The sequence below is a fragment of the Ambystoma mexicanum genome, chromosome 7p (genome assembly GCF_040938575.1).
Source record: "Ambystoma mexicanum isolate Mex_15411 chromosome 7p, UKY_AmexF1_1, whole genome shotgun sequence".
Taxonomy (NCBI): domain Eukaryota; kingdom Metazoa; phylum Chordata; class Amphibia; order Caudata; family Ambystomatidae; genus Ambystoma; species Ambystoma mexicanum.
In genome coordinates, this window is record NC_090939.1 from 643314576 (window position 1) to 643338906 (window position 24331).

Genomic DNA, 24331 nt, shown 5'->3' on the forward strand with positions numbered 1-24331 from the left:
TAGCACTTCCCATGGGTAGGTTATCCATGCCTGTGGCCACCATATGAGCTCTGCTCCGCTCTCAGTTAAATTTTGCCCCAGCACTGCGGCATGCCTTGCTCAACTGAGATGGATGTGCTGATCACCAGCTCACTCATCCCTGGCTGGGCGGTGCGGTTCCCTAGAACAGCACAGAGTGCACCTTCTGGTGAGGATCCCGGTTCTCGTCCAGAGACCGGGAAAGTTGACCCACGTCAGGGCACTATGACGGTGATGCTGCTGCTATCCTCTGGATTCAAGAGGCACGCACTCACGCCGCTCCTACTGCCTCGCCCTTTAGCTGCTCTCGGTCACAAGCTCCCTGGCGATTATCTCTGCTCTGGGGCGACCCACCGTTACGTTACTTCATCCCCACTTGTCGATAGGAAACAGTGTGCTGAGCAGTCTTTCCCATACCACAGTGCCGCACCTTTGCTCCACCTTCAACTGGGCCTACCATCGCAGAACGGAGCTTCGCTTCGGTGCCACCATCTTGCCAGTGCTCACTTGCACCCCGCAAGAAGAGATTTTTTTTATCACTCTAGTTATTCCAAATTCGAAACTTGCCAGTTTTATCATTATTTTTTATTGAGACTTCCATCTTTTGTCTCAACATCTGTACTTGGATACAGTTCGGCAGACCAAATTAATCTTTGTCTGATAATCTATATGTCTAGATTAAACTAATTGTTGACATTCCAAACCTATGTCCCGTAAAACATTACTGATGTGATTTTACCTGCATAAACTTTGAGGATTCAGAGGACCAGTGTTTTTTTGCCTACATGGCAACTTCTCCCATGCCAGCTTTAACTTTTTGTTTTACATTCTGACATAACTTTAAAGTTTCTGATGAAAGTATAGCTTTACATATAAAAAAAAGGTTCTACCACTTTTATTTCACCTCCGTCTTCAAACCACAAGCACTTTTTCTGTGTTTTAGCATGGTTTTCATTTTGTCTGTGTTTATGAGAAAAGCATTTTTCTCCAGCATTGGATCTTTCATCGATTCACATGCTTAGAATATTCCCTGTCGTCAGACTGGGAACCCTCGGTACACTTATAAAGCTGTTTCCCATAGGAAAACTTCTGACACTTCTGTGGCCTATCTATGTCGTTTTAGGGGCCGCTTACGCATGCCCCAATAGGACGTAACGGTATAAATGCCCCGCCCCCGCGGCTCCCTTCAGATATCAACCATCTCCAAAGTAGTGGGATCACCTTGCGTAGTCTACTATTTTGTCAAGGTTGTGTCGTTGAGCTTCGTCCTGATGTCTGGAAAAGCTCTGTTCCGCCCGTGTGCTACGTGCGGGTTGAAGAAAGTGTATGAGGGGGACGGACATATGGATTGCATATATTGTGTACACCCTCACCATTCGGCAGACAAGTGCAACATATGTAAAGGCTTCTCCCAAAAGACACTTAAAGACTGAAGTCGGCGGCTAGTGGCATGGTTGAGCGATGGAGCGGAGGCATACCCGCCTTCGGAGGTAGGCTCCACGCGCAGTGTGGCCTCAGCATCAAAATCCTCAGGGGCCCCGCGCCGCTCGACATCGGCGGAACCCCCGGTGAAGAAACCACGGCCGGCGGAGAAAGGGTCGTCAGGAAGCCATTCCGCAAAGGAGTCATTCTCGAAGAAGACCTCGTCATCATCATCTTCGTCGAAGAAGGACAGAAAGGAAATGTCAAAATCCTCCTCAGGCGATCACCATAGATCAGCCTTGAGTCGAGAATCGGAGAAATGTAGGTCAAGTTCAGAGAAGGCGGGAACGCATCAGGGACTTACTCGACCGCCACCGTCGTCGACGGCAGGACAGTCGTCGACCCCTTCTCTACCATTGACACAGTTGGTCTTGTCTATTCTTGGGCCGCAGGTGGTGACGACGATGACGACGGGGCCGGCTTTAGCCTTGTCGACAGAGATTCTGCAGGAGGCCTGGCGACCAGAAGTATTCGACCCGGTTTTACCGGAGGCCTTGCTGCAGCAAGAGGCGGCCTTGTCGGTGTCCTCGGGAGATGAGGAGTGTGAGAGGGTAGCTGGCCCTGCAGAACTCGGGTTACGAGGAATTAGCAAGCCTCTCTCCGGGGGAACCAGCATTCCGGTATCTACCCCTCTTCTTAATCCGCAGTCGATTTTATCGCTGGAGGTTCGATCCACGTTACAGACCCTATTGAAAACATTGGACAAGAGACTACGTCAAGCAACTCCGGCCAAATCGACCATCGACGAACCGTGCCCGTCCCGTCGGCCAACTCCGACAGTGCCTACGACAGTACCAGCAAGTGAGGACCTCGCAGGTGCACGCCAGGAGGAGGGAGAACTGCTAGATTCGGACTCGGACAGAAGGACCCTGTCGGATGTTTCATTATCCCCCTCCAGGGATCCAATCTGGGAGTCAGAGGCTGAATTAGAAGCCCCAAGGAGCCCAGCTCAGCCGTCTCCCCCGGACGACATTGGGTCATTTCACGCCATGATGACCAAAGCGTGCACAGAATTCGGATTGGCCAAGGAGGAAGAGAAAAAGGACTCCCACATGGGAAAGAGGAGGAGGTCGGTGTTCTCAGTACCCATCCTGGATCATGTGTGGCAGGAGGGTTTACAGTCGATACGTCACCCTTTCTCGGAACCCGCAATAAAAGGTCGGCTGGAGCAGAAATTTAAGGCCCCAGAATCTAACCCCAAGTGTCTGTCCTCCCAACCAACCCCTGACTCAGTGGTGTCAGCGGCGGCGGCGAGAAAAGCGAGGGCCCAGCACAAATGCACGACCCCCCCGGAAAACGAGGCCAGAAGACAAGATGCCTTTGGCAAGAAGGTGTTGTCGGTAGGAGCAACCACAGTGAAAGCGGCCAACTCTCTGGCTATAGTAGCCAGATATGACAGAGAAATGTGGCACCTGCTGGCACCTCCGCTGGATCTCTTCGCAACGGAGGTGAACAAGAAGTGCGAGCTGTACGCCAGCAGGTGGCCACAGGAAGGTTCTCTGGGGGAAGCGTTCTCCTTCTTGTGGACGGACAAGTTTCTCTATGACTTCCCCCCGTTCCCTCTTATACCAAGAACCCTGCAGTGGATATGTAGGTAGAGGTGTCGAGTTATCCTAGTGGCCCCGTATTGCCCGAGGCAGCTGTGGTTTTCCGACCTGCTTCAACTGTCAATAGAACAACCAATAACATTATCGAAGGTCCCGAACCTCCTGTCCCGGGACAAAGGGACAGTGTGGCATCACAATCCGGACAGTCTCAATCTCACAACTTGGCTCCTGACTTTTCGGAATTTGGTGCCCTGAGCATTTCGTCGGATTGTCGGAGATTCCTGCAGGCAGCACGGGCCCCTTCCACCAACAAGTCGTGTGCATGTAAGTGGAGAAGGTTCTGTGCGTGGTGTCAAAGTTAGCCGAGAGTGCAACCTCTAAGGGTAACTCCAGAGCAACTTCTACCATATCTGCTACACTTGGCGAAGAGCGGATTGTCCTTTTCATCAATAAAGGTACACCTGGCAGCCATCTCTAGGTTCACGAGGAAGAGGCAGTCGTCTCGCTTGTTTAGTGACGGGCTGGTAAAACACTTCATGAGGGGTCTGTTCCGTACATTCCCGCCGATTAAGCGCTTTCCACCAACGTGGAGTCTTAATGTGGTGCTAGCAGGGTTAATGAAAGCCCCCTTTGAACCGATGGCTACCTCGTTGATGAAGTTCTTATCGTGGAAGTTGGCTTTTGTAATAGATATTCCGTCAGCTAGGCGGCTCTCAGAATTCCAAGCATTGGTCGTAGATCCGCCGTACCTAAGGTTCTTTAAGGACAAAGTGGTGCTGTCGACTAATCCTCGTTTATTCCCAAAGGTTCCTACTGCTTATCATAAACACTCGTCAATTGTCCTGCCTACCTTTTTGGCAACCCCCTCATCAGCTGCGGAGAAAGCCCTCCATACCTTGGATGTGAAGAGAGCTCTAAAATGTTATCTTCATCGGACTCAGCAACTCAGATCTACGCAGCAACTCTTCATTGCATATGGTCCGTCGACGAGGGGAAAGGCAATTTCAAAACAAGGACTGGCTCGATGGTTCTCGTCGACGATTGCCTTTTGTCATTCCAAGGTGGGAAAACCGCTACAAGGGTGTCCGAGAGCTCATTCCACGAGATCAACTTCGTTTCCGACGGCGTTGTGGGCAGGAATTCCGCTGGCGGACATTTTCCAGGCAGCGGCATGGTCGGTGCCTCACACATTTACCCACCATTACTGCCTCGAACGGCAGCATGCGGACGATATATGTATGTACATTTATATATTTATATGTTTACAGTTATATGTACTTGTGTATAGGCATGTATAGGTAGATATATACCTGGATGCATATGTTGGTTTTATATATATATATATATATATATATATATATATATATATATATATATATATATATATATATATATATATGCTTAGGAAGGTGTTGGATTGCATTCACACCGCCTTTTTTCAGGATTACTGCTATACAATCAATTCTAAGCATGTTAATCCATGAAAGATCCAATGCTGGAGAAGGGAATAGTTTCTTACCTGTAACTCCATTTCTCCAGCATTGGTATCTTTCATGGATTCACATGCGCCCGCCGGCCTCCCCGGAATGCAATGTATGTGCATAAGTATGTTTACCCCATCCTACTTTGGAGGGGTTAAAATCTGAAGGGAGCCGCGGGGGCGGTGCATTTATACCGCTACGTCCTATTGGGGCTTGCGTAAGTGGCCCCTAAAACGAAGTAGATAGGACACAGAAGTGTCGGAAGTTTTCCTATGTGAAATGGCTTTATAAGTGTACCGAGGGTTCCCAGTCTGACGACGGGGAATATTCTAAGCATGTGAATCCATGAAAGATACCAATGCTGGAGAAATGGAGTTACAGGTAAGAAACTATTCCCTTATCATAGGTATATGTGACTATTCACTTTAGACCCCCATAGGGTGTTGTCTATTAATACTTAATTGTCTGCTAAGGCAAGTAGCCTGATGTGCATGGAATTCAATTTATGGGGGAAATATCTGACAGCTTTTAAATGTTCAGGAGATCAGCCAGAAATGGGTAAAACACAAGAGGCAAGAAGAATAACCTTTGTTTTAGGCCTCTTTCACTGAGTATTTTTGGTGCATTCCCCAGACTGACCTGTTCTGGCTTGTACCCACACGTTGGAGCAAAGAGTTATGATTAGTTTCGAGTAAACCATTGAAATACCCCAAACTCTGTTTCCTTCATGCTATGAAATGGGCATGAGAAGCTGACAGAGGCTACCTATAGGTGTTTCCTGTTTACTCTCAGTGATTTATGCGGTAAAGGATACGGTTCTAACAATTATCTGTTGAGGACAAGCCTTCCTTTAAGACTGTCTGTGACAAAGTAATTAGGTCATGAGAATAAGCCCATGATCTCAATTTGCATAAAAGCAATTTTCAAAAATGTTGCCTCCAGCATCCAGCAAGATCTGTCTAAAGTTAGCAGGGATGCTTTCATCATCTTTTTCACTGAGTGGTATAAGTATGCTTTCCTGCTAACTAATCAGGATCTGTTATAAAATGGCTACTATCTGACAAAACTGGAGTAACAGATTTTTAAAAGCATTGGTGGAGACTTTTATAAAACTGCAGAAAAGCCCTCGGGACCAGGGGTGTAGGGAGGCTACTGTGTTTACTATTCTGGTTTGTATAATGGCCATAGGGGAATCCAGATTTCTGGGATGATAAAGAGGTAAATAACATGGCAGATCCAAGTAGGAATGGAAATCAAGCAGTGCTTTACTTGTTACTTGTTGCCACCATGACCAAGGACCAGGGAATTTGCTTTTCCACCAGCTACCCTTCACTCCTCTCCATTCCTTCAGTATGATAGCTTGGTCTGTGATACTGCCTGCAGTGCGTCGTTCCCTTTTTATAGGGTGGTTGATTACTTTGATTGTGCAATCAAGTCACTAATGGGTTAATCCCATTTCTTCCCAAAATCATTGTCAATGATTGTCAATGATTGATTATTCCATGATTCAGGTATACTCCAAATAAGTGTGTATCTAAATTCCCTAAATGTGGCTGATTTCTAATTATTTGTTTGTAATTGTGACTAATTGTGTCTCGGACTGCGTGACCAAAGGCTAAAAAGTTTGTACCACCATTTTGAAATCAGGCAGAACTAAGGCATTTATTATGCAACTTCGGGTCTGGAGTTGGAGCCTTTTTGGTGAGCAGGTGGGCTGCAGACTGTTTTGCGAGCTGACGAGTGAGTCTCTGTCCTGTCTGCATCAGTTGGGAGCAAGCAAGCTATGATCTGCAAAGCAAGTGCGGTCTCTACTCTATGCAACCACTCCCTTTATATTTCTATGTGCCAAGTCGACCATGTGGTGCTATTGTCTTTTATATTTGATCCTATGTCATCATGTAGATTGGAAGGTGGGTTTGCGTAGAGTTCTTTTGTTATGGCAAACACCCCTATAACAACCTGTGTGGCATACTCACTATAATGTTGCCCCAGACTGTAATGTACAAATGGTGTAGCCTGAACTCCTGAAGACAGGAGACAATAAGCCTATGGACACATTAAGGGGATCTGGAGAATTCCCCTTGTCCAGCCTTCAAATCGTACTTCACACAGTAGGTTGGCATTGAGCTCTGATAGGCAGAGGCACCCCATGTTCCTAATGAAGGGGTGCACAATGTGACTTTGTCAGATTGCTATATGTACTTGGATTTAGATAGAACCATAAATCAGTGATAAGTAACAATATAAGCCTTAAATGCATTTCCAAGCCTACATGTGAAGCATTAGGAGTTGTAAATGATGCTTTGCTCAGGTCTTTAGAAACACACCTCAAATGCCAGTAGACTGTATATGTTTATGTGTCTCTTGTGTAATAATAAATAGAGTTAAATTAGGTTTTCCGCATCAGCCTCAAAAGAATGTACATGCATTTCGCATTGTGAATAATTCTATCCCGTCTGTTCTTTTGTTCTGTTCCTTAGTAAGAGCAAATTTGTAATTATGCTGTCTTAGATAATTGGGTGGACACTTTAGTTTGTAGTAATAACAGGCACATTTGAAACGTGTCTTGTTAATTTCGATTTAGCTTTTATTGACTCAGGAGCAACAGACCAATCTGATGTTGTGAAGAAAGAAGTATTTTGGGGAACAAATGCATACGATTATTAAATGTTTCCAAAATATTTTTCAGTTTGACAGCAAATTTTATGTGATTATTTTACACAGTACCTGGTAGACTGCGACAAAGTTTTATTTATGAAAGATGGATCCATTTTAGAACAAGGCTCACACAGCGATCTAATGAAACAGAAAGGAGACTATGCTATACTATTTAACAGCATGCAGTATGCGGTAAGAACATCTATATCTTTATGCTATCTCAGCATTTACAGTCAAATATGACTATTGAAATGATGTATTCTGCATGACAAATGAACGATTTTGGTGGCTGAAACTTGAGAAGATATTGCTTCTGCATGTATAATCTCACGAGCATGTGCTCAGCCTAAGCATACCTACCAGCCCAAAAGCTGTCTAAGTAGTTACCTGCTATAATAACACTGTACATTTTGTGGTACATACAAAAGGCAGTCTATGATCTCCAACCCATTCTTTTTATGTGCTATCTCAGCACTAAATAAATGCTGCTGCTTTCAGTGTCTGTTACAGCACAGAATTTAAATACCATGACCTTTGCATTGTTTTAAAAAGTACAGTTTTATTTGAGGAGAACAATGTAAACAGTGGAGTAAACCAAACATTTCTCATCATCATTACGAAGGTATTGTACGATTTGACCGGCTATGAAAGTCGGACCCCACCAAAAGACCTAAAACAAACACCACAAAAAGTTTGGACTACCAAAAGTCTGAACTGGTGTGTGTTTAGGTGTTTTGGTGGGGTCGCATTTGGGGCTAGGGGGTTGATCGCCCGCAACACCCCGCTCACTACTAGTGAGCGGGGGTTGCGGGGGACAACCCCCCAGCCCCCTGCCAAATGAAGAAAAACAAAAGCTTAGGCCGGGGCTGGGGAGTCCCCCACAATACCCCGCTCCCTATGCTATACAGTAATGTGAGCGGGGTGTTGTGGGAGACACCCCTGCAGCACACCCGAGAAAAAAAAACAGTGGCTGCAGGGGTGTCCCCCGCAGCACCCCGTTCACTATACTTTACAGTATAGTGAGCGGGGGTTGAGGGGGAAACCCCTGCAGCTTCCGAAAAAGAAAAAAGAAAAACCCTGCGGCGCCGGTTCCCGATCACAGAAGTGAAAGGGAACTGGCGCTGCAGGGACACAGCATGAAGGAAAGGTAAGTAGGGTTTGGTTATGTTGGGGCTGTGGGTGGGGGTGTGTTAAGGGTGTGGGTGGGGGTGTGTCGTGGGTGTGTTGTGGGTGTGGGTGGGGGTGTGGGTTTGTAGAGGTTTTAAATGCGTGTTGATATGGGAAATGTACAAGCATTTTGTGGTTCGCACATTTCTCATGCAAACTTTTCCGTCGTGGACTTTTCCGCAATGGAAAAATCACGCAGATCCACAACCCAAAAAGCCCAACTCTCACTGTGGCCAATATAATGTAATGTTCTCCCGCATTTTGCATCCCATCAATCCAAAATAATACTAAACATAAAATGGATACAAATGCACAATGGGAACACCCTAACCAGAGACACAAAACGACATACATGACAAATCGCATCTCATTAGAAGCTCATGTATATTCCTAAACATTAACCCAGCTACATCAGCTTTAACACATTTAAATCAATAAACACTGACGATTTTGTCATACAATTTCAACTTCTGTCTATGGCTTCCATACCTTCTCCTACTTACAGAGAACTGCCATGTCCCGTACCTGGCTTTCAAAATCTCAATATATACTTTTTAGCTTCTGGTAAGGCTCGCAACAGCCATTGTTTCGGATTTAACTGGTTTTCCTCTGCCAGGGTGTACCTCTTTGAATTTTTTGCAAAGTGAAGATGGTTTCTCTGCAGGAAAGTGTGCTCTGCTAAACAGACACATTTTCTTCATATTCAAAAACATCAGTGATTACACCTCAACTGATTTCAGGTTGGCTGAGTGCGTAATCTAATCACTGCCATTCATATCGTGGATAGATGTATGATTTTGCTGTGCACAGTCCAGTGCTACACCAGCAGCTCTGATACAAAAGTACCTTGTCACTTCAAATATGCACATGCAGCTAGGGGAACATATTAATATCATACAGGTGTCTATTGGCACCTCTGGCTCCATGAAAGTAAACATATAACGGGACCTTATTTGAGCTACAGTTTCATGAAAACAAAGTGTAAAGGGTGGTTTTAAGTTATTCACTCGTTGCTGTTACGATAGGGTGGATTTTCATTATATTTGAAGCCAGAGTGGGGGCATGGATACTCTCAAAGCTATTCAATAATGTTAAAAAATCAAAGACAATCCCCGACTCGTGGGGAAATGCTTTAGTTGTACTCATAAGGCAGGTGATAGGTTGAATCCGGCAAAAAACCGCCCTATTTCATTATTGGATGGGACATATAAAATGTTTACACCTTTGGTTTTCAATTATTTACTTAAGCAAACAAAAGTCGCTCTGAGCAATGACATATATCAATCAGGATTTAAGAAGGGGGTAAATGTCTCCCTGAATTGCCATATTATTTCGCTTTTGTCGATTCATGCCCGGGACACTCACTAAGAGACAGATATTTGTCGCCTTTCTAGCTATTAGAAAGGCTTTTGATTGTGTGAACTGGGCCCTTTTATGGGCAAAGTTAAATTCTTAGGGCTGTCCTCCTGCCTTACTTAATATGTGGAAAGCTCTACACTCTGAGACTAGATTAAAAGTGAGATTGGATGGCATTGGGAGCACCTCAGGCTGGATAAGGGGTTAGAGGGGCCTACGTCAAGGATGCGTTTTGGCCTCTTTCTTTTCTCTTTAATGCTTACATAGCTGATTTGGGATTTTTTTTCAAGAAGTTAATACTTAACCTCCAAAATTGGGAACTCTCTCTATCCCATATCTCTTGTATGCAGATGATTTAGTTTTATTGTATCACACACAAATAAGTCTTCAGAGAGCATTATTGGCAGCTAATGATTATCCAAAATTCTTATTTTAAATAAAATGAGAAAGAAATAATAAATATATTTCAATGGTCTATTAATGGATAGAAGCTAGAACATGTCCAACATTTTACGTATCTGGGAACTAACATTTGTACTACCAACAAACTCTTTGAACAATGGTCCCCTAGTAAGATTGCAGTAATACAATCAATGTCACAGCTGAGACAACTCGACAGGAAATATTGTCGAATATCACTTCGGCCTCGCTGAAATTCTATCGTCAGAAAATCATTCCCAGTGTAATTCATGCTGCGGAAGTAATTAAGGCCGAGTGGGCCTGACCACAGTTTGAGAGCAAAATTTGGCGCAAGGTGCTCTCCTTGCCACAAGGTACCCAGGTGGCCCGCAATAAGACATATACTAGGCATCACATCAATCCAATATATGATCGACTGGAGAAGTCAGCAATTATATAGAAGCTTACTAGTTCTGCCAAGTGGCTCTTTGTTTATAGAACTACGACGTATACTACTATCAGATATTTGTAAACCGCTCTCTTCCTGGACTAAAAAGTATACTATGATTACGGCACGGGAGGGATCTCCGAAGTAATGCTTGTATGTAGACCAAATTACAGCTAGGAAATGTCTTTTTGAAACAGATTGGACCGGAAATAGGACGCTGTTGTCATCCTACAGAGTCTTTGAGCATGTTATTTATGATATAAGATCCAGTGGGGCAAAGAGCGGGACACTAAAAATTCCTCTCTAAAATATGTTTGCATATGTGGCTTTTTTAAAGTTGAATTTATTTGCCGCAAGTGAGATAAGGCAGGTGAGAGAAAATATTCCCATATGTGAGAGGCTTGTTCTGTCATAGGGAAATTGAAACCCTTTATCATTTGGTAATGATATGTTCTAAACTTAGTAGACTGCGTGATAATACCTTTGGAAAATATCTGTGCTTTGTTTGTTTGTTTGTTTGTTTGTTTGTTTATTCATTTGTATGGTGCACCAAACCCAAGGGTAACTGGGCGCAACAGAGAGCAGAAAAACATGAATACTTAAAAGCTTAGTTACAGAGTGAGGCACAAGATACATATGAAACATTATAGGTAGTTGTCGACAAAACAGTTAAAGAATATACATTTATACAGTCAGATTGGGTAAGATCCAAAGGTGTTGGTTGAATCGAGGTTAATCTTGGGAGTCATTAGAGTGTAGCCATGTGAGAATATTCCGTCTGAAGCTATAGTAGGATTGGTCTGTTCTAATGTCAAGTGGAAGAGCATTCCAGTACTCGGCTGTCTTAACTTGGAAGCTGCTGCCGCCTGTTTTTTGCAGTCTGAATTTAGGTATCTGTAGGCAGTAAGAGTTAATAGTTCTGGTAGGGCGGGTCAATGTATTTCTCACTATTCTTGCTGCCAAGTAAGGGGGGCTACATTGTTGAGACATTTAAAGGTAAGTGATGTTTTAAGTGAGATTCTGTCGCTGATTCTTAGCCACTTGTATTCTCTTCTTTTGTTTGAGATGTCTTCTCTAGTGGGTAAGTTAAGGGCAGTTCTAAGGGCATTCTTTTGCAGTGTTTGAATTTTGTCAATGATGTATTTGTTGGCTCCCAGATACAAGGCATTGCAATAGTCAAGTTTGGAGAGTATTAGGGCGTTGGCAAGGATGATGCAGCTTGCTTGGGTGAGGAAGGCTCTACATGCCCTAATGAGCTTGCAAGTGTAGGCAGTAGATGATGCTAAGGAGTTCACTTGTTTCTTCAGTGTTAAGACAGAGTCAAGGTGGAAACCTAGTGTTTCACTGCTTTGGCAACTGTAATTATGTTGCCATCAATGTTAAATGCGGTGTAGTTAGGGCTGAGTTTTTTTAGGTTAGCAGCGGATCCGAGGAGCAGGATTTCAGTTTTATCATCATTCAGGCAGAGGCGTGCGTAGCCATCCATGCCTGAATGATGAGATATATTTTGTTTACCAAGGCTGTATCAGATTCGAAATTGCCCGAAGGGGAATGACGATCTGATTGTCATCTGCATAATTTATGTAGGTGACACCCAGTCTATCCAATTTGTCAAATATGGGCTTGGTAAAGATATTGTACAGAGTTGGCGAGACACAAGAACCTTGGGGTACACCGCAAACTATCTTGATAGGGTCTGCTGATGCCAATGTGGAGAAGACTCTCATTGTGTGGTTATCGAAAAATGATTGGATCCAGGCTATGGCCTCGCTTGAAAAGTGGGCAGCCGATCCCAGGTGTTCGCACAGGACTGTGTGATCCACCAGATCAAAGGCCGCCGACAGGTCAAGGAGGAGTAGCATGGCAGTGTTCCCTTGTCCTTGAGCTCATCAATCTGTACTTTGAGATCAATTAAGGCTGTCTCTGTGCCGTGCTGCAGTCTAAACCCTGATTGGTGGGCACCTAGGAGCTGGTTAGATTCAAGATAGTGCTGGATTTGTAGGTATGCTACTCTATCTATTATCTTGAGAAGGAAGGGTACCGTGGTGATAGGCCTGTAGTTAGTGGGAATAGCGGGGTCTAGGGTTTGCCTCTTGAGGAGAGGTAGAACCCATGACTCTTTTAGGTTGCTTGGGATGGTGTTATTAGAGAAGGATGCATTAATCAGTTTGGTTATGAAGGGGGCTAGGTCCCTTGCTGCATCCTTAATTAGTTGGGCTGGGCAGCTGTCACCCTTACAGTTGGACGGTTCGAGGGATGCGATAATCCTTTTGGTTTCCAAAATAGAGATTTTGGCAAATTTAAATGGGTCAGGGCCTGGTAGGTTAGTTGTCGTAGGGCTGGAAAGGAGTGGTGTCTCTTTGGGAGTTAGAGAGGCTTTTTCTAAGGAGATTTTGGTTTGGAGTGTTTTGATTTGATTTGTTAGAGCATTTTGGATGCTGGTGCACCATTGTTTGTCTTTGGCTATGTTGTCAGGTGAGGGTACGGGGTATTCCAGGTCCCTTAGGATAGCAAATAGTTCCTTAGTGTTGGAACTTGCATTACAGATTCTTTCATTAAAGAGATTTTTTTTAGTAGAATTTCTTTTTTGTAGTTATTAGCAAAGTGTTTAAGTTTCAGTTTATTTTCTTCAGATGGGGTGTGTTGCCATTGAGATTCTAGTTTCCTTTTTTGCATTCTTAATTCTTTTAAGTGGGGGTTGAACCAGGCATTTAGGTGTGCTTGTTGTTTACTTTTTTGTAGCTTTAGAGGAGCAATAGTGCCTAATGCTTTCTTCATGACATTATTGTAACTTTCTACCAGGAGCTCAGGGTCCAAGTTATTGGGAAGAGCATTGATAGTCAGTAGTAGCAATGGCAGGAGATTGTCTGGAGTGATATTTCTTTTGGCTCTAGTGGGCAGAGGTGGTGCCATAATTTTCTCTATGGTCATTTGTTTATTCAAAGCTAATGCAAAGTCTATGAGCTAGTGGTCTGTCCATTGTTGAGGGGTAATTTTGGTGATGGTAGTATCACAGGACTTAAAGGGATTGACAAAATCTGGCATGCTCTGCCTGGAGATCCCCAGTATCCTTGGTGATTGTAGTTATGAGATTTTTAGATATGATTTTCCTGACCAACTGGGTTAGTAAATTAAATTATTGAAAAAATATTGATTTTAATGGAAAAATACCCTTTACTGATGAATATGTTGATTTTGATTCTGATTTTGATCTTTAATTGTTGAATGAATTAGGAAATATGTGTTTGTCTTATATTAATTTGTTTTGTCTTGAATTGATTAATTGAATCTCTTAGATGAATTTGTTAATTGTATCTGTATTGTTTGTTATATCTAGTGTGAAATGTTTATGTTTGATTGGAAACTGTATAACACAATAAATAAATAAATAAATAAGATATAAATTTCCATGGGGCATTCCTCTGCCACCTTCAAATAGCACCATTGTTTTCCAACAGCATGTGTTTTTATGCTGGCGGAAAAGCCAGTGGAGTCTCATGGTAGCCACCTGATGTTATCCTCCCGATAAAAGCAGGTGGTACCCACAGAAATCAAATGCAAAATGGATTAAAATGCGACAGTGAAGGCGATTTTGCCTGTTTTTTACACTTTTCATTTTCACTCCATTTTGGAAATGCCCAACATTGCACAGAGGGGCGCCCTTTTGCACATACATGTAAATAGACATTGGTCTCCTCCAGTGCAATTTAAATTTTCTATAAAGTGACCCCATAGAATAGGCAAAATTATGTGCCAGTTCAACTCAGCCTACAAAGCTAAATTCCCTTAAATAGCCATGTTGATGTATTTAAAAATGTGTAGCTTTAACTTACATTGGCTTTGTTGTCCAGTGGCAGAATCCTATTGCCTTCCAAATCATGCCGTAAAGTAAATATAAACCAATGCTCTACCAAAGGGTTCTATTATGGTGAGTAGAGTCTTAAAGTTATAGTGAATTCTGATTTTGCTGTTTTAAAAATGAGTAAACTATTTATCCTACCACTCATTGGCTGATCAGATAAAAGATGTGCGCTGAATACATTGCCCCTTCCCAGTCTGATAAACATATGGTTCAGGTCCACCCTTTAACCACCATGGAACCAATTTAAGGCCAAGTGAGAAAGGAACACATCACTCGCTTGTGGAGGAGCAGAGTTCTCAATTGCAGCCTGTTACGGAGCGGGCTGTCAAAAGGAATGTTCTATAATTACTGGCATAGACTCTGGGCTCTACAGGTGACATGAGATAGGAGAGGTTATGGGAGCAAGTAGCAAAGGAGGAAGGAATTCTGCAATCTTGGATGTACTCCTTTCATGCGTTGATCGGGCCTCACATGACTTCCTGGGCAGTTAGGCTTGTGGGTACTACTTAAAGAGGGAGATACATGTTTAAAAAGTGTTCTCGAATGGATTCTAGGAAAGTGATTAAAAATGAAAAATCCCCAGCGAAGATTTTGCATTAAATGTAGTGGAAGGCCATCATTCCATTGACAAATGTTTAGTTTTTGCTAGCTTAAAGCCCTTAACCTGGCGGTTAAGACATAGGGCCTCATTACGACCCAGGCGGTAAGTTACCGCCTGGGCCGTGACTTTACCACCATGGCGTAAACTATGTTTACGCCATGGTGGTTGGCGGACTTACCGCCCCATTCCGACCTTGGCGGGGCGGTAAGTCCCCAATCCCCATTTACCCTTCCCCATTCCCATTTTTGCCCCATAGGGCATAATGGGAGTGGGGAAGGCGTTAATTACGCCACCGTAATTTACGGTGGCGTAATTAACTCCATGGTCCCTTAGCGCCATGGATTTTAACACCCGCTAAAAGCGGGTGTTAAAACCTCCATGGCGCTAAGGGACCTCGTAATTGGCGGTAAGGGGTCGGCGCAGCTAACGCTGGCGTAAACCCCTTACCGCCAGGGTCGTAATGAGGCCCATAGATTGAAGAAGAGCACAAGGTACTTTCCTCTAAAAGGAATGCCTGCAGAGAGGCTACTAGCTGGAAGAACTAGAACTCCTGGCTGCTTGACATGTCATTTCATGTCTAACCATATTTTGACCATGCTTAAAGCGGCATATTTGAGCCATAGCCCAGCCTCAATACAAATGCCTTTATATTTTGCAAAATGCAAGCCGCAAGATCAGCCTTAGCAATGTTAAATTAAATTACATCAATGTTGTGCGAGAAACAGGGACAAGCGCCAGTGACCTGGAAGCTTTTCTATAAACAAAGCCGTTTACTGCTCTTTAGGCTTTTCTGGGATGAGCACCACGTGTTCAGATAAATAGTAAACAAGAGATAGCAATGCAAAAGAACTAAGGCAAAGTGGAAAAACAACATAACTCTTTCCTTCTCAACATTAAGTGGTCTAGCAGCTTTAAGCTACTGACAGATAGGGATGTGCTTAGCCGACCTTGCTTTGGTATACACAAGCTTGATGCTGTTTGCTGATATCTTTTGTTTGAACAACTTCGAGTTTTTGGAGGACGAAGCAGACCTTGGATAGTTTACACAAGCTAGATGCTTATCGATCGCTGATACCACTGCTACGGAGAAAGGTCTCTACCCCTCCCCTCTGTGTAGACAACTTTATTGGTTGTAGGCATGGGACAGCTTTAGTTTGTTGAAGGATGGGCATGCTAATGATAGGAGGTGACACCTCCTGCCCATTGATTATAAATGGAACAGGCTTCAAGCAGTTTGGGCCGGCAGAGCTGGCAAGATGAGGAGGAAGCAGACAAAGGGCTGTAGGAAGCAGAGAAGCAGAGGACTTCCAGAAGGCTGGGGTCAAGTCACTCCTTTTTTTTCCTTTCCAGATATTAAAGCCACTAAACTTGATTTTTGGCTGTTTTGAGGCATTTTGACTTTGACTTTTATTGAGCTGCATGGGGAATAATTTTGCTTTTCTCCCCCAAGGCAAATCAGCTCACCACCTAAGAGCAGACCTGATTCTTGATTGGCCACATGTTGGCACCATTAATCCTAATTGAAATGTCACTCTTTTAGAAGCATTTTGTCCTATTTTTATGCTTTTTTGATGGTGCTCTGATAGATGGCGTTTTGATAATCTTTGGCAATTTGTTGAAATTTTTCCTGGATTGTGTAATCTGCTTCAGGCATCCAGTCTTCGCCAGCTCTCATCGCCCTACCTTCTACAGTTAGTGACTATGAGGGGCCTTTTACCCTTCATAGATATCGCATTGAGAATGGTATTTAGGTATTGATGCAGGTGCTTCTATGAGGGTGCCTATCATGATTTGGTGAGGCAGGTGCTTCTATGAAGATTGAGATTGTCTAGCATGACCTGGTGAGGCAGGTAGTTGGTTTTTAAGGTGACTATGGTTTCTTGGAGGAGATTGATCCGTCTTAGTCTTGATTACAGGTAGAGGCAATGACAATGATTTCAGCTTTTTCATTAATGACCTTTTGCATTTTACGTGTGTTGTGCATAGTGACAATGTTATTAGCAATGTTTCTTTATTATTTCTGATAATTAAAAGATGTATTTGTTTACATGAAAGTATAAGAAGCATTCATTGAGTATTCATTACTGAGTGCTCTGTCAGAAGTATTTAAACATGAACTTAAAGAATGCAGTATCTATCTAAATGCATTGTGTATTGATGTGTTATATATGGTACATGCCTTTAATACACACAAATGGTTACTGGTAGGTGTGAACAGTGGTCTATCAATAAAAATATATGTGACATTGTTAACCCCTCCCCCCCCGGGCAGATGAAAGAGATTAGCTGTTAGCTGTCTACTGCAGGTGTTGTTGCCTACTCTCTGTACTGATTCACAGTGATGGGTTTATGCTTGTCCCTACCCCTACTCCTACCCATGGGGGAGGAGGGAAGGCTCTGGAGGTAGGGGTGATAGAATTCATGTCACTTTGGCATCCCAATGGGACATTGCTCACCCTCTCCTACACCCTAAGAAGATTCTCCCTACTTAGCTATTGAAGAGGAGCTGGGGTGTTGCTACAGACCTGGCATTACAAAGAATAATATACGGTCTAGCGAAGAGCAGAGTGTCTTTTCAAGCAAGTACTCTTAACAGCTATCTAGCTAAGAGATATTAAAATGGCTAACCCGCATGTTGATGTCCTTATACTGGTAAACTGCTGCTGTGCAGTTACCAGCTGTTTACAGGAAGGAGATGTTAGACATATCAACACCAACTTTACAGTGGCAGTGGTAGTGCCTGGATGATTGCCAGGGGAACCCCTCTTCACATATATGAAGATACCTGGTACCAGACCAGGAGACCTGTTTGAGACCCCACATATTAGGAGGGATCTGGACCAAATACAGTACACCCCCTATGGGTATTCTGAAGTAGCCTTGTAGCAGGTAGACCACCAGAACTGGTTTCAAGGGGACTTGACATACCCCACCACAAGCGATTGATATGGTAATTTTGCTATGGAATGGTTAACCTTAGAACACATCCTTAGGTTCCATCCAAATAGGGAGGCAGATGACCCACATACCTGGGAGCACTATGCCATTCTGGTGAGCTGTAGAATATATAGCCTTTGGACCCGCTCCAACAGCACCCAGACCAGTAATAGCCAGGGGCAAGGAACACTTCCATTCCAGACCCTCAAAGCCTTATTCAGCACCTGCCCCACAAGGCAGGACGAAATCCCTAGATGGTATTCCACTAAACTGAGCCAGCTAGAGGCAGCCTACCCTTAGGTTACTCCTGAGGAAAGGCAGAGGGCTCTAGCAATTATAATGCCAACAGGTGAACATCACTGTGATAGTTGGGTTTCAGTGTATAGTTGGTTGTAACTTAATTTAATCGGGACTTCTTCAATTACAGCACTTACCTCCCTTCTGGGAGATATATTCAGCTCCCGGGGAGCAGAAGCAGCAATGTGTTTAGGGCTGGCATTAGCTGGGGGCAATTATCCCATTATAGAGGGAGTACTCATGCCCCTCATAAAAGGTGAGTCAGTGAGACTAGAAGTCTTCAGACATTTAGCAGTATTGCCCAGTGACCAGGAAAGGAAACTCCAGTGTGGTCACATTGTGACAGCTACTTACAGGTCCTTAGGCAGATATCACCTGGGTAGACCCCCTATGGAATGGCAAAGGAAGGAAGGGGTCAGGTGGGAATAAGCACTCTAAAAGAGCACCACCTAATAGTACCACTGGTACCAGACGAAACAGAACGGGATGAATAAGGGCTTTCAGTATGCCCACTGCTAAAGAAGAAAGGGAGACCTTTTGTAACAGAACTATATGTGTAGAGCGGAGAGCTGCGAGGAGGTGCAGTCTGGCAGTGAGATCTCGTCATTTCTGGCTGTGAGAGTCTTTTTTTGCCTTTCATTCAGGCACAGGGTTTAAAAACCCATTTTGGCCACAGAGCGCCCGCGGAGAGCTGCGAGGAGGTGCAGTCTGGCAGTCTGGCTGGCAGGATGACAGCCCACCTCACTGATATACACATCAAAGAAATTGCAACTCAACGCAAAGAGTTGATGGCTGTGGAAGCTATGGAAGCAAAAGGGAGTGAGAAGCAAAGCTCTGACATCGCAGAAGTTTCCCCTGCAGAAGCTCCCCCTGCACTAGAATCAGAGGTAACGAGATGCCTCCTGAGAAGCAGCCGTTTTACAACGAAAACTTCATATGAAAAACTAGAATGGAAAATTTCCCCAAACAATGAACTCAGCAGAAGGCCCGACTCACAGGAAACTTCAACTCATGATTATAACCGGAACTCAAACTTGCCGAAGATAAAGTGCTCCCCCCAGTCTCCTCCCTCAGATCCCCCAACAAGCACAGCTTACCACGGGGTGGTGTCCTGTCGTCGGGTATGGTGTCTCCTTCTGGTTGCTCTCCTGCGGAGTCCTCTGGTGGTGGGACCTGCCTGGGAGACGGTTGAGGACAGGGTCTCCCCGTGGCAGTGAGGGAGGGGAAGGACGCGAGGGCCTGGAGGACGCCGGATCTTGGATGTGGGGACTGCAGCGGAAGAACCTCCTGGTCCGCTCAATGTTAGCGGGCCTCTTGATAGAACAGGCGAACCACTGTCCTCGGATCCCGCTGAGGGGGAGGGTGAGAGCGCGCCGATGAGTGCTTCCTGGAACGAGAAGCACTGTGAGCGTCGAGGACGCGGGCTGCAACCTGCCCCCTGGTGGCCGGCTCTGCAGACCTGCAGAGGAACATGCACGCTCGCCTCCGGAGCTGGGACATAGAGGTGTGGATTTGAAACAATAACGGCTGGACATGCTGATTCCTTCAGGAAAGACCAAAAATAAATTGAATGAACCTTTTGACAAACTTCAAACACATTCATCACGTTTGAACATGGAGGAAGTGCTTAAGCAGCATCAAGAATTGAACAAGTCACCTAAGGAAACAGTAAAAAAACATTTCTTACCCAGCTCACGCCTACATGCTGAAACTGAGGTGCACCCAGTAATAGCAAGGGCAGAGTTACCGAGCCCGCACCTAAACTAACAGACTTTAGAGAAAATACTTTATTAAACACAACTATATCAAACATGAAAGACACAGACGAGCATGAATCAGACGATCTCAACATGCTGAGAAAACATAATTGGGCAAAACCTCAGACCTACTCAGCAACAGATAACCATGAAGGAGAATTCACTCAAAAGGAGTTGAACAATCCACTCATAGGGCAAAAAAGAGAAAATCAAACCTATGAGTCAAGTCTACAAAAAATTCAAGCAAATCAGAGCCCACAAAGCCACAGAAGGGCAAAATCCACCATAACTTGCTCCTCAACACCAAACCCAAGAGTGACTACGAAGCTGCAGTCCAGGAAATCTGGCACATCGGCAATCCTTACAAACAACCCCATTGGGAAGTTTTTCAACAAACTGGGGAAAACTCCATCGACAAACAATTCGAACTATCGGATGCTGAAGTACTCGAGGGGATGCCACCATCACCCCGAGGGAAACTTCTCAACCAACCAGTCTCAGTACAAACACCCATAAGTGGCTGTCCTACAGCTCAAACACGTTGGCATGTCAGACAAACCAAGACCCCTCACTTTAAAGCTCAAACAACTAACTCAAGCAATGAGGGGGGTATTCTAGAGGAAAGAAACCACAGGTTTGGCAGAACAAGTGAAAGTCCACAGCGCTTGTAAAGTGAAAACTTAGGGAAGCACCAAAGCTGCAGGTGACTGAGGGGTGTGGGAGCACTGACAAATGCGACCCACAGTTTAGGACCAAATAATACACAGACAGTTCTCAGTCTCACTGCGCTAAACAGTGCAATAATAACAGGTGTTCCAATGGTTCAAAAGAGAAGGTTGATCAGTCCAATTAATTTATTGTCAAAATAGCCTGACACGTGTTTCGAGTCATCAGCGACTCTTCATCTGAGGCTGAAGGTTTCAAGGGTGAGTATATCGTGGACAATGCCAGTTACACACTCTCACAGCTTTGCGATTGCGGAACTCCGGACGATGCTGTTGAACAGAATGAAAAGAGAATTAGTCCAGGACGTCCTTCAGCCTCAGATGAAGAGTCGCTGATGACTCAAAATACGTGTCAGGCTATTTCGACAATAAATTCATTGAACTGATCAACCTTCTCTTTTGAACCATTGGAACACCTGTTATTATTGCACTGTCTAGCGCAGTGAGACTGAGAACTGTCTGTGTATTATTTGGGTATTCTAGAGGAAAAACCAATTGTCCCAGAGGATAACACAATAAAAAAATCACACAAGGAAGAAAAGACCATCGAGGGGGCACAGACTCTAGATATCACACCAAAGCCCAAATCTTCCCACATAATGGTCTGTGAAGAAGCCAAATTGGTAGAAGTTATTCCGAATCAGAAAACCATGAGTAAACAAAGAGAGTCGATTCCTCGCCTGAAACTGACTTTACAGCAACTAAAAGAAGACTCCCCAGTGGACGTATCTCGATCGTTTCTCTCCACTCCAAAAAAAGGAAAATCGGAATGGGAAATCCCTAGGACAAAGGCAAAAAACTTGCCAGGGAAAAAGCTGGATATCCTTGCTGTTATGTCGGCAGTGACCATTGCCTTAGTGCCATTTGGAAAACTATACAAATCCATTAACGAAACATTAAAGGATCATACATTGTTATTGGCATCTCTCAGTTGGAAACTGATGCACGTAGAAGGTTACATAATGGCCGTAGAAGCCTGGAAGGAGAACACAAGGGACCCAGGCACAATGACAGATAAAACTCAAACACCCATAAACCCTCTGGAACAACAGAAACAAGAGGTGTTTCAGGTTTAAAAAAAATCACTACTGGCACTCAAACTTACCATGTTTTGGTCGCTTAAAAAACAAAAGACAAAGAACAAATAGTGACGAAAGAGGAACCAAACAAGAGAGTCACCATCGTGCACAATCAGCAAAAACTGAGGTGAAACCCAAAGAAAAAACATGTACGACTTTGAAGGGAAAATCATTCAAAGACGCAACGATCACACAAAGTTCAATTAAGGAAGTCCATCTAGAATCGAATCACCTTAAGAAAGGCCAGCACAAGCCCGGATGTTTAATGCAAAATCTGTATGGGGAAAAGGGCCAGAAAAATAACAGATTAGAGGAGAATAAACAAAACCTCAAACAGAAACTCGAAGGCAAAAGTAGAAATTCTAGCCCTTCATCAAATGTCAAAGAGAAAGATCTCCAAGAAACTGGACAGACACAATAAAAAAAACGGACTCCAGCGAAGGAAATCAAGAGCCTCAAACCGCAACATAACCAGAGGGAAACAGAGAATACTGCAAACCCAAATTAGCTTATTACAAAATGGATAACTGTTTTAGACAAAAAATCTCTAAACATAGAGAAAGGACCCCAACAGGAGAGTGATAAAAGAAAGCCTCATGAAGAGTCTGAAGAAAACATGATCGACTTATCTAACATCAGTATCTACTCCAAAAATTCAGAGTCAGAAATACCCCGCCCGACAGCGAAAAAAAGAAAGGTGTCATTCGCGGAATGAAGAACGATCACCGCGAGGCTCCAGACAGAACCGACACAAGGAACAAATAGCATACTCAAAGAAATTACAAAAAAACACACACAAAAAGAGTAACGAAAGATACCGGATCACTCCGGAAAGAAGAACATTGAACCGACTGTCCGGCACAAAGATAAACAAAGATCAACTCATCAGAGACAGAGATTACAATGAATATCGTTCCAAGAGCTCAAAAAGAGGGCCAACAGGGATACCCTCGGGCGAAAAGCCTGAAGAAGGAATGTCTAACAGTGAAAGAAAATATAGAAAAATCTATTCTACCGTGAAGAGAACCAACGCAAAACTGGACAATTCCTATGATCAGACATGCACTATTTCTTCCAAAGAAGACAGTAGGCAACGAGAAAAACCCTTTGACAAAAGAAACCGAGCTGACCAAAGAACATTTCTTCCTTCCCTAAATCCGAATCAAACTCGAATGTCAGCCCTCTTTACTCATAAGAGTAATTCAACAAGAACGCTAAAGCTGGAAAAACGATCTAAAACTGGGGAGACAATCATTCTAAACAGAAGAGCCATGTGGAATTTGCTCCTGGCGGCAGGGGAACTTCAAAAGAGGGGATATCTTCTTCGAGAAACATCTGCAGAGGAAAGAGGCCATGAGCCCCAAAACACAAAACAAGTGGAAAGAAACCAGATCAACGAGAACAGGGGAAAAGAGGGGTGAGATTCAACTAACCAGACACCAAACAAAAAAAACAATCTGGAAAAGAAAACAAAGACTAATCATTCACTGGACAAGGGTGACAAAACAAGAGACAAGGAAAGTAACTCAACCCGCAAACCGAGGGGACCGAGTTACCTACATACAGCGTACACCGGTAAAAACAGAGAAATTCCAACAGAAATTCCCCCAATTACAGGACAGCAAGAGAAAGCTGATAAGGATTTAAAAAGATGGGCATGGATCCCCTCGGTTCTGACTCGTTACACCAGAAAATATCAACCAACTTTTGTTCCCTCTTGTCCTAGAAGGGAATCGTTGCGGAGCAAAACCATTGATCAAAAGATCACCATTGGATCGTGGAACACTAGAGGCCACATTCATCTTACGCAAGCTGGGGAGATTAATTTAGGCCCTTTTGATCTCATAAGTCTACAAGAGACTTGGATGCTACTTCCTCCTACTATGGACGGCTTTGAGATCCTACTTTCTCCAGCACAGAAAGGAAAAAAAGGTCGCCCGACATCAGGCCTCTTAACAGCAGTCCGCACAGGAGGGAGTTTGCGAATAGCATACAGCCTGGCATCTCCAGCTATTCAAGCAGCTGTACTAGAATGGGAGAAAAACAGCAATAAACTAAGGAGTATAAATCATGATGTCATACTATTATTGAACATTTATTGGAATCCTGCAGCAACTTCAACAAAAGAGTTTATAAACGACGTGGAGAAAATACTAACTGAAGCCACAACAACCCACAGCGTGGATCACATCCTGATATGTGGCAACTTGAACGCCATTTGCCCAGCCTCAGAGGGAGGGAACAACACACCTTTAAATAAAACAAATCATATCTCTCAAGCAATGAAGAGGGGTTTAGCATGGTCCGAATTGATGGACTCCCGTAACCTGCATAATCTCAACTCGCTAGACAAGTCTTTACCTCGGGTCCCGACCTGGGAAAGTGAAGGCAACAAAAACACCATCGAATACATCTTTGCTTCCAAGGAACTGTATTCACTGATTGAAAGCTTTGAGGTAGTCAAAACCATCCGGAGTGACCACAACCTACTAACAGCGACATGGTCTTCATTCAAAT

The 24331-nt window shown here is 43.9% G+C and overlaps 1 protein-coding gene across 1 annotated transcript in view; it reads left to right on the plus strand.

Moving 5' to 3' along the window:
- The window catches only part of LOC138526213 (ATP-binding cassette sub-family C member 5-like), a 2857657-nt gene that overhangs the window by 1501605 nt on the left and 1331721 nt on the right, over nucleotides 1-24331 (plus strand). Inside the window, exon 14 of the mRNA XM_069636680.1 lies at nucleotides 7253-7378. Within this exon, the coding sequence (XP_069492781.1) occupies nucleotides 7253-7378 (126 nt within the window). The remainder of the gene's footprint in view (nucleotides 1-7252; nucleotides 7379-24331) is intronic.